Below are 14,085 nucleotides of genomic sequence, written 5' to 3'. Positions count from 1 at the left end.
AAACAGCACCACAAAAAACAGATTAGGAACACAAGTTAAAATAGGGAAGAAAATGGTAAGTGAACACCTGTCTACCCTAGATGAGTTCAAATCACCAGGACCAGATGGATTACACCCCAAGGTTCTGAAGGAACTGGCAGACGAGATCTCAGAACCACTGAACTATATCTTTCAAAGATCCTGGAGCACAGGGGAACTGTCAGAGGATTGGAAAAGAGTTGATGTAGCACTATCTAACAAAATGAAATTCAACAGTGAAGAAAAACAAAATGCACAGGTACCATATATGTGGTACCTTGCTCAATAGTAGTAACTGTGAGAGGGATTTTGGAGTCCTAGTGGACAACCATTTAGATATGAGCCAGCAGTGTACAGCAGCTGCCAAAAAAGCCAACACAGTTCTGGGCTGCATAAACAGAGGGATAGAATCAAGATCACGTGAAGTGTTAATACAACTTTATAATGCCTTGGTAGGGCCACACTTGGAATATTGCATTCAGTTTTACAATGTAAAAAAGATGTTGAGACTCTAGAAAAAGTGCAGAGAAGAGCAACAAAGATGATTAGGGGACTGGAGGTTAAAACATATGAAGAACGGTTGTAGGAACTGGGTATATCTAGTTTAATGAAGAGAAGGATTAGGGGAGACATGAAAGCAGTGTTCCAATATCTCAGGGGTTGCCACAAAGAAGAGGGAGTCAAACTATTCTTCAAAGCACCTGAGGGTAGAACAAGAAGCAATGGGTGGAAACTAATCAAGGAGAGAAGCAATTTAGAACTAAGGAGAAATTTCCTGACAGTTAGAACAATTAATAAGTGGAACAACTTGCCTGCAGAAGTTATGAATGCTCCAACACCAAAAATTTTTAAGAAGATGTTGGATAACCATTTGTCTGAAGTAGTGTAGTGTTTCCTGCCTGGGCAGGGGGTTGGACTAGAAGACGTCCAAGGTACCTTCCAACTCTGCTATCCTATCCTATCCTATCCTATCCTATCCTATCCTATCCTATCCTATCCTATCCTATCCTATCCTATCCTATCCTATCCTATCCTCACATTGTTTCTAATTTGTCTTTTAGGTAGAAATCCATTTTGGTCAGAATGTATAAACTCATTCAGAAATCTCTTGAGTCAGTTATTATTGAGGCAAATATTTTGTATTTTATATTTTATCAAAATATATGTATTTTATATTTATATTTTGATCTGAATCCTCTTTTGGAATTAAGGTGATATTAGCTTCCATCCATGTGGGTGATATTTTAGCTTCTAATAAAACTTCATTACATACTTCTAAAATTGACAAGCTCAATGTATCTTGTAAATCTTTATAAATTTCTGCTGGTAAGCCATCTGGACCTGGTGTTTTGTTATTCTTTTCTTTTAATCGCCTCTATTAATTCTGCCATTGTTATTCTTTCATTCAACGTATTCTTCACAGTTTCTGACACTTTTTGTAATTTGGTATTTTCCAGATATTTATTATTTTTTTCTCTGGGATATTTTCATGGTCATATAACTTTTTATAGAACTCCTGAATTATATTTTTTTTCTTCTCCATTTGACAGTGTAATGTACCTTCCTCATCCTGCAGCTTACTTATCCATTTCTTCTCTTTCTCTTTCTTCAGTTTATACACTAGCCACCTTCCAGGTTTGTTAGCATTTTCAAAAAAAGTTGTTTTGCTTTTTTTATTTGCTGTGCCAATTCTTCTTTTCCCATTATATTTAACCTATGTTTAATTATCTCCATTTGGTTTTTTAAATTCACCTTTTGTGGTTTTTTGTAACTCTGCTTCACATTTTTTGTATTCTTCTTCTAGGGTCTTTTGGTATTGTTTCTTTCTCTTATTTTTCTTCGCAATATAGGTTATAGCTAATCCCCTCATGTATGCTTTTGCTGTGTCCCATACGTTTTGTAATGAAGTCTCCCCATTCCTGTTCTCTTTTTTAAAAAATCCCATTTCTTTTTCCATCATCTGTAGGAATTCTGTATCTTATAGTATAGATTGATTCAAAGTCCATCTCACTCTTCTCTTTTGTACCTTCCAACTAATTTTTATTGGATTGTGGTCAGCTCATAGACTTGTTTCTATTTCTGTCTCTTGTATACTTGTGCTTAATTCCGACAACATGTAAATCGTATCTATTCTAGACCAAGATTGATGTCTATTAAAGTAAAATCAGAGGTGAGATTCATTTACCTTCCCTACTGGTTTGCAAATGTGAGCACGCACATGCGCACAGCCTTCCGTGCATGCTCTTTGCTCGCGTATTATGTCCGGGCGGGCGGATGGGCGGAGGCTCCCGTGGTCACCACTACCGATTCACCCAAACCAGACAGAACCGGCTGAATCCCACCTCTGAGTAAAATGTGTACTGATTTTTCCCTGGGTTCATTTCTCTCCACATATCCTATATACATAGTTCTCCTGTCACTTTTAAAAAGGTTCTAGGTAGGGTTTTCCTCATTTTTTTGTTTGTTTTGCTACTTTTATAATCAAGTTTAGTGTCAACTATTGCATTAAAATCTCCTATGAGATAAGTATTTTCATATTCTGTTTCAAGTATCTTCTTATGAAGTTTTTTGTAGAATTCTTCATTATTCGGCGGGTAGATAGCAACTAAAAGTATCTGTTTTTGATTTAATGTCATTTCCACCATTAAGATTCTCCCTTCTTCGTTAAAAATTTGATTGGCACTAATTATTTCTTTATTTTTTTTAATTTCAAAAACAAACTTTATTCAATATAAAAAGATAAAAAATTGTACAAAACATTCTTAACTCTAAAAAAAGAAAATACAATTCTAAATTACATATATACTAAAACTAACATACAGGATTATCTATCTATAATATTTAAACATATGAATATATATATACATTAACCTTAATTTCTTAATGACGGTGTATATTTGTTCCGTTTAATTTCTTACTGTATTTGACTTTTGTTTTTTTTCCATCGATTAATCCATTCATACCATCTGTCCCATATTTGGAAATACTGTGAGTCTTCCTTATCGTTTAATTTTAAAATTAATCTATCCATTTCTGCACATATAAATATCTTTTGAATTATTTGTTATTCTGTTGGCAACTGTTCTAATTTCCAGGATTCGGCTAGGGTTAATCTAGCCGCCGTAATTATATGTAATGTGATGTATTTTATTTCTTTTTTACTTTTTTTTTATTGCAAAAGTTTTACAATTACATTTTCACCCCTTTCCCCCCCCCTACCCACCCCGAACTTCCCATCCTCCCTAACCCTCCCTAACCCTCCCCTCCCCCCGGACTTCCACACAATATACTTATATCAGGTAAAAAAAAAACCTTAATATAAAACTTATATAAAACTTGAACCCCTCCCTCCTCCTTGTAAGTTTTTCATCTTCATTACACTGAAATATTTCTATCTTAAAATATCATTTTCAATTAAAAGCTATTTGGTACTTCCTAGTTTGATATTTGTTCTGAACATAATCTATCCACTTTTTCCATTCCCATTCATAAGTCTCTTGTGAACAGTCTTTTAAAAATGCTGAGATCTTCACCATCTCTGCAAAACTGGCCATCTTCAAAGTCCATTCCTCAATCGTGGGCAAAACTTCATTCTTCCAATATTTACCTATCAATAATCTCGCAGCTGTTATCATGTACAATATCAACTTTGTTTCACCCGTAGTAAAACCCTTAACTATACCCAATAAAAACAATTGTGGAGAAAATTGAATTTTTTTCTTCAAAACATTCTGCATGACCCACCAAATTTTTATCCAAAAAGCCTTAACTTTCCTACAAGTCCACCAAACATGATAATATGTAGCATCTAAACAATCACATCTGCAACATTTTGGCTGAACATTAGGGTACATACACGACAATTTTTTGGGGTCTAAATGCCATCTATAAAATATTTGATAGAAATTTTCCCTCAGATTCTGCGACTGTGTAAATTTAACATTCTGAACCCAAATTTTTTCCCATGTTTCCAACATCACTGGCTCCTCAAAATTTTGTGCCCACTTAATCATACAGTCTTTAACCAGTTCAGTTTCTGAATCCCTTTCCAACAAAACATTATAAAGCCTTTTAATATGCATTGGACCTTTCTCTTTTATATGTCTAACCAATTCTTCCTCATGCAACATAATACCAGTTTTTTGGTCCTCTCTCCATCTCAATTGTAATTGATTATATTGTAACCAAGTTAAGTTAATCCCTTCGTCCAACAGTGTCTGTAGTGTCTTCAACTGCCATCTGCCCGCATCTGTAAAAAGAACCTCTTTGTATAAACCCCCCCCGAGTGACATTATATTTGTATTCCACATAATATGACCAAGATCCAGCCATAGCGGTATTTTATAATCCCATTTGAATCGGTGCTTCTTCCAAACTCTCATCAAAGAGTCTCTAAGTATATGGCTTTTAAATACTTTATCCACTTTGTTATCATAAAATAAGTAAGCATGCCATCCAAATTCAAGATCAAAACTTTCAATATTCAATATTCCAGTCTTTTTCCTTCCAAACCAATCACTTGCTGAAGTCAAAGCTGCTGCTTCGTAATATAACTGTAGGTTTGGAAGTTTAAGACCTCCCCTTTCTGGAACATCTTGCATAATTTTCAATTTCACTCTCGGTTTTTTCTCGTTCCAGACAAACTTGTTCACTCCAGTTTGCCAGACTTTCAGTTGCTTATCACTTTTGAGCACCGGAATCATTTGAAACAAAAAAAGAAATCTTGGCAAAATATTCATCTTAACTGCTGCTATTCTTCCAAGTAAAGACAGCTGCAGTTTTTTCCAAGTCTCCATATCTTTCTGCACCTCTCGCCACAAAACCTCATAATTATTTTGAAACAATTTCATATTTGATTCTGCAACCTGAACTCCTAGATATTTTACCTTTGGTACAATCTCAAAACCTGCCCTCCTTTCAAGCTCATGTTTACGATCTTGTGTCATATTTTTAACTATCATCTTAGTTTTTTTCTGATTCAATCTAAAACCTTTTTTACTTTTTTTAAATATGCCTAATAAAAAAATTTCAGGTTTTAGGTCAATCTCTTCTTCCATTATTTCTGTTATCCAGGTTCTAATTTTCATCCAAAATTTTTTAATTTTTGGGCAGAGCCACCAAAGATGATAAAAGGTTCCCAGTGATTGTCTGCATTTCCAACATATCGGATTACAATTTGGGTACATTTTTGCCAATCTAGCAGGGGCTAGGTACCACCTATACCACATCTTGTAATGGTTCTCTTTGTATGTTGTTGCCTTTGTTATTCTACAATTATTTTCCCATATCATTTCCCACTCTTCCAATTGTATATTTCTTCCAATGTTCCTAGCCCAAGCTATCATTTGATCTTTAACTATATTTTCTGCCAAATCGAACTCTAGTAGGTATTTGTAGATCTTTGAGATTAATTTTCCCTCTTTAGTTTCTAATAATTTATTTAATTGGTTAGATTTTATTTCAACTCCTCCTTCTTCCCTGTCTCTTTTGTATCTGGTTTGTATTAGTAAATACGGCCACCAGTCTATTTCTATACCCTGGTCCCTGAGCTCTTGGCGTGATTTAAGTCTTCCAGTTATGTCCAGAATTTCTTTGTATCTTATTATTTTTTGAGTAGCTGATGTATTGGGGTGCATTGCTGCCTCTAATGTAGATATCCAGCCTGGGACTTTCATATAGTGTTTACGTTTAATTTTCAACCAGTTGCCAATTAGTGAGTTTCTTACTATATGGTTTTTGAAATGTTTTGTATGGTTTTTGTATGTTTTGTTTCCAATGTTCCACACGTAAGCATGCCAGCCTTTTAATAAGTCATGACCTTCCAATTTCAGTATTCTTTGGTTATCCAGATTGACCCAGTCCTTAATCCATATCAGACTTGCCGCTCTATAATATTTTTCCCAGGCTGGTAGGCCAAAGCCTCCTCTGGTTCTATCATCTTGTAATGTTTTTAAAGTTATCCTCGGTTTATTTCTTTAATATATAACACCACCCATCTTCTTTTTTTGCGATAGCGACGAGCATAGTTTTCCCAATTTAGGATACGTCAATAATTTATTTTGATGCTTTTTAATGTGTACTTCTTGTAGTGAAATTATATCTAATCTTAAATCTTTGTAGTTTTATAAATTTTTTTTCTTTTTATGGGGGAGTTTAGTCTGTTTATATTGACTGATAACATCTTTATTTCTTCACTTGTATATAGGTCTTATGTTCCTGGCTGCTCTTATTTCTCTCTATTCCTTTGTTCTTGCTCTTTGTTGCTCTGCTTGTTCTTTTTTCTCAGCTTTACTTTCATCTTGTTGTGTACATTTTTCTTCTGCAGTTGACACTTCCTGTCTTTTATATTATATTTCTCCTCCCACTTACTGACCCTCTTCCCTATTGAAGTGATGATCATAAAATTCCATTGGTTTGTCCACTGTGTCCAGTCTAAATCTCTTCTCATGCCAGGTAACTAATATTCCTTCAGGTATCATTCATCTAAAGTTTACATTGTTTTTAATCAACATTTTAATCAACAATTGGTATTGTTTCCATAAGTCTCTTACTCTCCTAGGGACCTGTTTCAAGACTACCAATTGTTTCCCTTTGTGTTGTAATGGTTCATCTCTTTCCTTGCTAGGTATTTCGTCTCATTGATTTTTTTCATAAGTCTCACGTGTACTTCTCTTGGCGTAGTTTGTGTGTATTCTAGAAAATTCGAAAATCTCTGCCTCCATCTCCTGTTTATCAATCCCTAGCGCCTTTGCCAACAATTCTTTCATTATGTCTGGTAGGTCTTCCCCTTTCTCCTCTACTATATTCTGAAATCTGAGATAGTGGGTTGCCTTTTGTTTCCAACATTATCACAGTATTTTCTAGTTCTTTGTTTGCTTGTGATAGTCTATAATTTGTGTCATCAACTTTTTTTCTCTGTTTGTTCTGATTTCTCCTCTAATTTCTGAATCCTTTGCTCATTTTTTGTTATCATTTGCTGAAAGTTCTCAAATTTTTCATCCACATTTTGAATTTTTTCTTTCATATGTCCTATATCATTTCTCACTTTCCCTGTATCTTTCTTCATTTCATTATGATTTTTTGTCACGGCCTCCTGCAGCGACTGAAACATTGCCTGCATTTCCCTTTGGAATATATTTGATTTCTCCAGCTGTAGCATACTCTCTATTGACCTCTGATTAGGTAAACTTGAGGAAGCCAATGATGGTATGGAAGATGCCTTCTACCCTATTTTAGTTAAATTTGAGGTGCTTGTCATCTGAACTGCTAATATTTATCCCTTCTTTCTCTTCTTTCCCCTATTTGTAAACTAGCAGCGGGCAGGCCCACCTGCTCTACTAACAGCCAAAGGCTATCAGCCAAGGCTGACCACAAAACAGCACTCCAACACTTCAATATCCCACGTGTCAAATCAAAAGAAAAACCGTATCACAAATCCAACTGCCTCCAATTCACTCAATCTTCAGTAATCCAACAATTAAGTTTACAATCCACAAGGCCCGTTGTATCCCCAATCTTTATTACTCCAATATTCCAGTAGTCCACAAAATCAATCCAATGTCAATCCACACAGGCCATTCTTTATGGAGAGAATCAAAGAGTAGAAAAGGAAAAAGGAAGAATATTTATCCTTGGTAATGTCTTTTATACTTTTGTGTCTTCTATCAATTAGTATTTGTAATCCACAAGGCACATTGTGTCCCGTCTTTAATACTCCAAAATTCCAAGATGTCAAGCTAAACCCAAAATCTTCTTCTCACATTCTCAAAATAAATTTTTTCTTTCTACTTTTCCCTTCAGTCAGTCAATAGTATTTGTAATCTACCAACATTCAGAAGACGTTCTTCTCTATAGCTGCCATCTATCTCACTTTCCTCACGTTGATTTCCAAAACAAACTGTCTTCAATCTGTTTCTAAACACCAGGTGCAGCAGTTCTCAAAACAAAGTATTTAAGTCTCTTCCAAAATATTTCTTTTATGTACTAACTTTATCCAGTAGATGTCAGCCTTACTCTTTTTTCCCCCTTTCCACTGTGAGTTTAAAAATCAAGAGAGGGAAAACTTTTGCTTATTATAGCCAAAAGCATAGAAAAAATAATTTAATAAAGTGCATATTATCCATATCCATATCTTAGATAGGGCTAATCTATTGAAAGACCCAGTCCAGTCTTTCTTTTCCCTTTTTGAAATTAGATTTCCATTTACTTCTCTTTCTATTCCTTCAGATGTGTATTTAGCTCAAAACTTTCACTCGCTACTTTTCTTTGGAGGGGGAAATTCCCTCCCTCCTTGTCTCTGGAGTCCCCTTTTCTTCTTAAAAGTATTTTTGGAGAACTTAACTTAATTCTGGGTAGAAATTAGGCAATCCTTACCCAGATCCAATACACTGTTTCTCTTTCTGCTTCTCTCTGTGCTTCTTCGTTCCGGCTGTCACAGCTCCAGTTCAGACATTAATGGCCGTCCTCTGCCTGTCAGGAAGATTCTCCGGATTGAGCAAAATGGACTGCCGTCCACTTGAGATCTAGGAGGGCCCTTCCTATCTTTATCACCCCTACAGGGTGACTTTGACTCTGAAGAGCCTCCAGGCAAGTAGAAATCGGTTGGGCTCCGCGGAGCTCAGCTAGCCACAACCGTCTCACTATGATGTCAGCGCGGTCTCCTAAATAGTTTTTTCGTGTTCTGACTTCCTACTGTCCCTCTATGTTGACTGGAGGCCAATGGCGATATGTTGTGATGTCACAAGAAAGAATGTTCACGCATTTTTATTTGGGATTATTTTAAGGGGTGGCATAAGTATTTTAACTTGGGAACTTTTAAGCTCATCTATGCATGTAGTTCAATCCAATGATTAAGATACTGTACTGGATTAGGAGTATGAAAACTGAGCTGGAATTTCATTTTAGTCATGAAAGCCATCTTGGTGATCTTGAGCCAGTTATCCCCTCATAGGAGTAATAGATAATTACTTCTGAAAATGAATTGCCACTACAGTTGCCAGAAGTCAAAACTTGGAGGCAAAAAAAAAGTATAAAAATTATTAAACATACTGCTAAGAAAACTTATAGATGACTTTGCTGCAAGGATTAAGCAAAACTTTTGTTTAAAAATGTCCTGCATTTTACAAACTTGATAATATCCAAACATTTGGAGAAAATTATTAAGTACTTAAGTATGGAAAATTTAATATATAAATATCAAGCAGTGGGTTTAAAAACAACAACTAAGAAGAAATGTGTGGGAACAGACCAAAAGCCCTATGTAGTGTAGCATTCTATTCCTACAGCAGTCAATGAGATAACCCCAAGAAAATCTCAAACAAAACAAATACAATAGAATCCTTCTATCTAAGTAAAATAAGCTTGGTTTCATTGCAAATATTAAAAGTATATGTGGAATTTAAATATGCTGAACTTCTGTTCATTATATCCATGTGTATACTATACAATGAAATAACTGAAGAAATTCTTACAGAGAAATTTTTTCCTTGAATAAAGCATTCAAATTAATTGATAAGTATTTCTTCAAAATAGAAGACATTATTTTGGTTTATATTTTCAATAATGATTGTGAAGTTTTAAAATGAATACAAAAGCTAGCTATTTCATGGGACATATCAACAGAATTAAATACTCACCATTGGCATGCAAATTTTTCACTGTCAATTTCTACTATTCCTGGTGGTGGAGCAACATGTTGTGGTGCTCTTGGTGCTATGAAAAGAAATAAGAATTATCAATTTTATATAAAAATTATATAATCTTTGGATAGCTTGCCATTATTCTTTAGAAGGCTTAGAAACGCTACTGATATTGTTCACTTTCCATTTTAAATTAAGAATGCTATCCATGCAGAGAGATCAATACACAGATTGCAATTGCTCCAAATTTGGGGATGGAATTCATGAATGAAGATCTTTTGGTCATCTAATAATTTTGCTGGATTTTGCTGCCTGGAGAGTCCCCAAAATCTAAGCTAAGTTTCAAGGTTCTAGTAGGGTAAAGCTACCCTATACCCTTCTATCTGGGGTCTACCCATCCTCTTCCGCTTAGTCCACAGCTTCAGGAGGGATGCGTATGGAGTGCTAAAGAGAGGAAGGTGACAGCCATTTAGCCAGCCAGGTCAGCCAAAACAACTTTGGTGATCAATGGGTTGATAGATGTCACAGCCAGACTGCCCTCAATTCTGAGAGGAATTATGTTATTTTTACTTACAGCACTAATAATTTAAAAATCTAGCTATCAAATATTGCAGCTTTAACTAAATGAGACAATGAAGAAGAAAATAAGTTCAATCAATCATTCTAAACCTCACACATTTACACATTCACAAGGAATTAAGAAAATTAGACACAGTTAAAGATTTCATTTCATTCATTAAATTTATTGCGCACCCATCTTACCACAGGGTAACTCAGGGCAGCTTACAACATTAAAAAGACAAAACTATAAAAAACATAGATGATGTAAATAAAATACTATAAAGATCCAAATACTCAGTGCTAAAAGGGGGGGGAGGGGAAGAGACAGGGATTGGAATGGGAAAGGGGGGAGATGGGATCTGTTATTAATTTATCAACCACCTCCAAAGTGAAACCCCTCCACTGGAGTCCCAAGCCAATTGGCAAGAGCCAGGTCTTTAGACTCTTGCAAAAGATCAGGAAGGTTGGAGCCAATCTCACTCCAGAGGGCAAGATGTTCCAAATGGCATGCACAATGGCAGAGAAGGCTCTTCTCCTGGTCCCCACCAGCTGAAATACTCTGGCCGATGGGTCTCGAAGCATGACTCCTCTGCTGGCACTGGTGGGGCAGGCCAATCCCAATGGGATGAGACAGTCCCTCAAGTAGACTGGACCTATGCCATAAAAGCCTTTAAAGGTGATTACCAACACACTGAATTGCACCCGAAGCAAATTGGCAGCCAATGCAGCTTGTGGAGCAATGGTGTTACATGGGCACCCCTGAGAGCCCCAAGAACTGCCTGTGCCACCACACTCTGCATCAACTGTAACTTCTGAATGCTCATCAGTAGCCCAATGTAGAACGTGCTGCAATAGTCCAACCGCGACATGACTAAGGCTTGAATGACTGAGTGCAGGGACTCCTGATCCAGGATAGGCTGCAACTTGTTGTTGTTGTTGTTGTTGTTGTTGTTGTTGTTGTTGTTGTTATTATTATTATTATTATTATTATTATTATTATTATTATTTATTAAATTTGTATACCGCCCTACTCCCGAAGGACTCAGGGCGGTGAACAGGTAAAAGATAAAATACATATAATACAAATGTTAAAAAACCATTAAAATACAATTAAATAATTTGGCCCAGAAAATAAAATTTAAAACACCCCAAATTTATAAGACAAATTTAAAATTTAAATTTTTTTAATAAACTGGAGCACAAACGAAAGTTGTGCAAAGGCTCCCCTAGCTGTGACTGCCACCTGCTCTTTGAGCAGGAATTGTGAGTCCAGGAGAACCCCCAAGTTGTAGACTGGATCCCTCTGGGGTAGTGCCACCTCATCCAGAACTAAAAATGTCAAAGTCCTCGGTCTTGAGGCTCTATGTACCCAAAGCCATTTGGTCCTGAAAAGGTTCAGTTGAAGTATGTTGTCCCCCATCCAGGCCCCCACAGCCTCTAGCCACGGCGAGAGGGCAAACAACATCACTTGAGTGACCAGTTATAGAGTTGGGTTATCGTCAGCGTATCACAGATATCTCAACCCATGGTGACAGATGATCTCACCCAGTGGCTTCATATAGATGTTAAAAAGGAGAGTGTAGTGAGCACTGCAACATGCCATTATTATAATTTTTTAGTTCTGTATTAGGCTTTTTCTAGTAAACCAGATGGTTTACAACCCAGCATTCTGAAGGAGATAACAGAAGTAATCTTAGAGCGACTGAATGTAATCTTTCATAGTTCCTGTAGCACAGGGGAACTATCAGAAGACTGAAATAGAGCTGATGTGATTCCAATATACCAAAAGGGGGAAAAATGGATCCATGAAATTACAGGCCAATTTTTTTTTTTTACTATTGACCAAATCACCACAGTTCTTTAGATAGATGGTAAAGTTGTAAAAAAATACAGCAACAATAAACTGAGTTAAGAAGTATTGCAGAAAGATATATATATATATATATATATATATATATATATATATATATATATATATATATATATATATATATATATATATATATATGTATGTATGTGATATTTTTGCAATCAGGGTTTTTTCTATGTTGAAAGATGTTAAAATGGCCATGGTGGGATGAAATCTCTATTCATCGCTTTCAGGCCTGTCAGACATTTTATGTTGTTTCTTCCGAGACTTATGGGAGACTGGGATAGCACTATTTCGGCCTTCTTGGACCTCTTCAGCCAGACACACCCATATTTTATGACTCCTCCCTGTAGAGGTCAAATATTTATTTCTTTTAATTCATAGGTATAAATGTGTGATATTTTTGCAATCAGGGTTTTTTCTTATGTTGAAAGATGTTAAAATGGCCATGGTGGGATGAAATCTCTATTCATCGCTTTGATGACAGGCCTGAAAGCGATGAATAGAGATTTCATCCCACCATGGCCATTTTAACATCTTTCAACATAGGAAAAAACCCTGATTGCAAAAATATCACACATTTATACCTATGAATTAAAAGATATATATATATGTGTGTGTGTGTGTGTGTGTGTGTGTGTGTGTGTGTGTGTGTGTGTGTGTGTGTGTAGTTAATATTTCGGGTTTCTTCCCGTGTAATTGTGGATATATCCCTAAAAGGGTAGAAGCGACGTTTCGGCAGAATCCCATCTGCCATCATCAGGCTTATGGGATTCTGCCGAAACGTCGCTTCTACCTTTTTAGGGATATATCCACAATTACACGGGAAGAAACCCGAAATATTAACTATACACACATACATACCCGTGAAAACTTACATAAACATATATATATACATACACACACACACACACACACACTATACAGACACACACATTATACATATACATATACACACACACACACAGAGAAAATATATGTATATACACGCACACAAAGAAAAAAGTACTTACAGAACATAGCAGTGACTATTTATGAAAATAAATCATCTAAACTTATTCTTACTTCTACTGCATAGAAATAATAAAATATACACCCCATATTTTGCTATCATCACAATTTAGAGATTCATGTTTATATAATAAAAGACTACGAAACATATCTAATCATATTCCAATATATAATCTACAGGGGTTTTTTTAGATTTATCTCACTTTTATTATTTTTTATAAATAATTCAAGGTAGTAAACATACCTAATTCTTCTTCCTCCTCTTATTTTCCACACAACAATAAACCTGTGAGATGAATTGAGCTGGGACAATGACTGGTTCAAAGTTACCTAGCCGGATTTGATGCCTAGGAAGGACTAGAACTTATGATCTCCTGCTTTCTAGACTGGTGCCATAATCACTAAACCAAACTTCAATAGGGTAAGACTAACCTGGAGTAGCAGGGGCATGTCCCTGTGATGAAACTTGTTCCACTGCGTGTGGCCTAATTTCAGAGAGTACTTGGTGGTTGGTACTTTGATGTTCAACAAGTTTTACTGCATTGAGTGCATCACCTCCAAACATCTGGATGTCCATTGAAACCAGACATACTAATGTATCTATAAATTAGCACAAATTAATATATTTTATTCCACTAAAAGAATTAATTCCAGAAAGTTATTGTATTAAGTTAAACTGAATTCAGTTAAAGTATAGTTTTGCTAGACTTATTTCTATTTGTTTCTATTTGTTTTGGCATTATAAGCAGAATTCATGATTGAAATCTTCAATATCCACTTTGTTTTATTTAAAAATTGAAACAGATTTTTGAATAAGCAAAAATGGTTTCTTATTAGTTGTGTTAATCTATTGCTTACCTATGACACATATATTGATTCTATGTTATCCTTTGCACTTCATCATAATACTTTAAAAGTTTACCAATATAGGAACTATGCAAATTAAATAAATATAGTATCTGCATAATTTTATTGGAACAAATAACT

The 14,085-nt window shown here is 35.5% G+C and overlaps 1 protein-coding gene across 1 annotated transcript in view; it reads right to left on the bottom strand.

The window, feature by feature from the left end:
* The window catches only part of ARID2 (AT-rich interaction domain 2), a 264,008-nt gene that overhangs the window by 88,407 nt on the left and 161,516 nt on the right, over window positions 1–14,085 (bottom strand). The window contains exons 12-13 of the mRNA XM_070947152.1: window positions 13,531–13,698; window positions 9,654–9,729 (exon numbers count right to left, since the gene is read on the bottom strand). Coding sequence (XP_070803253.1) covers window positions 9,654–9,729; window positions 13,531–13,698 — 244 coding nt within the window. The remainder of the gene's footprint in view (window positions 1–9,653; window positions 9,730–13,530; window positions 13,699–14,085) is intronic.

The sequence above is a fragment of the Pituophis catenifer genome, unplaced genomic scaffold (assembly GCF_029215685.1).
Source record: "Pituophis catenifer annectens isolate HBS135680 unplaced genomic scaffold, rPitCat1.0.hap2 SCAF_7, whole genome shotgun sequence".
Lineage (NCBI taxonomy): Eukaryota > Metazoa > Chordata > Lepidosauria > Squamata > Colubridae > Pituophis > Pituophis catenifer.
This window is presented reverse-complemented; position numbering and strand designations above follow the sequence as displayed.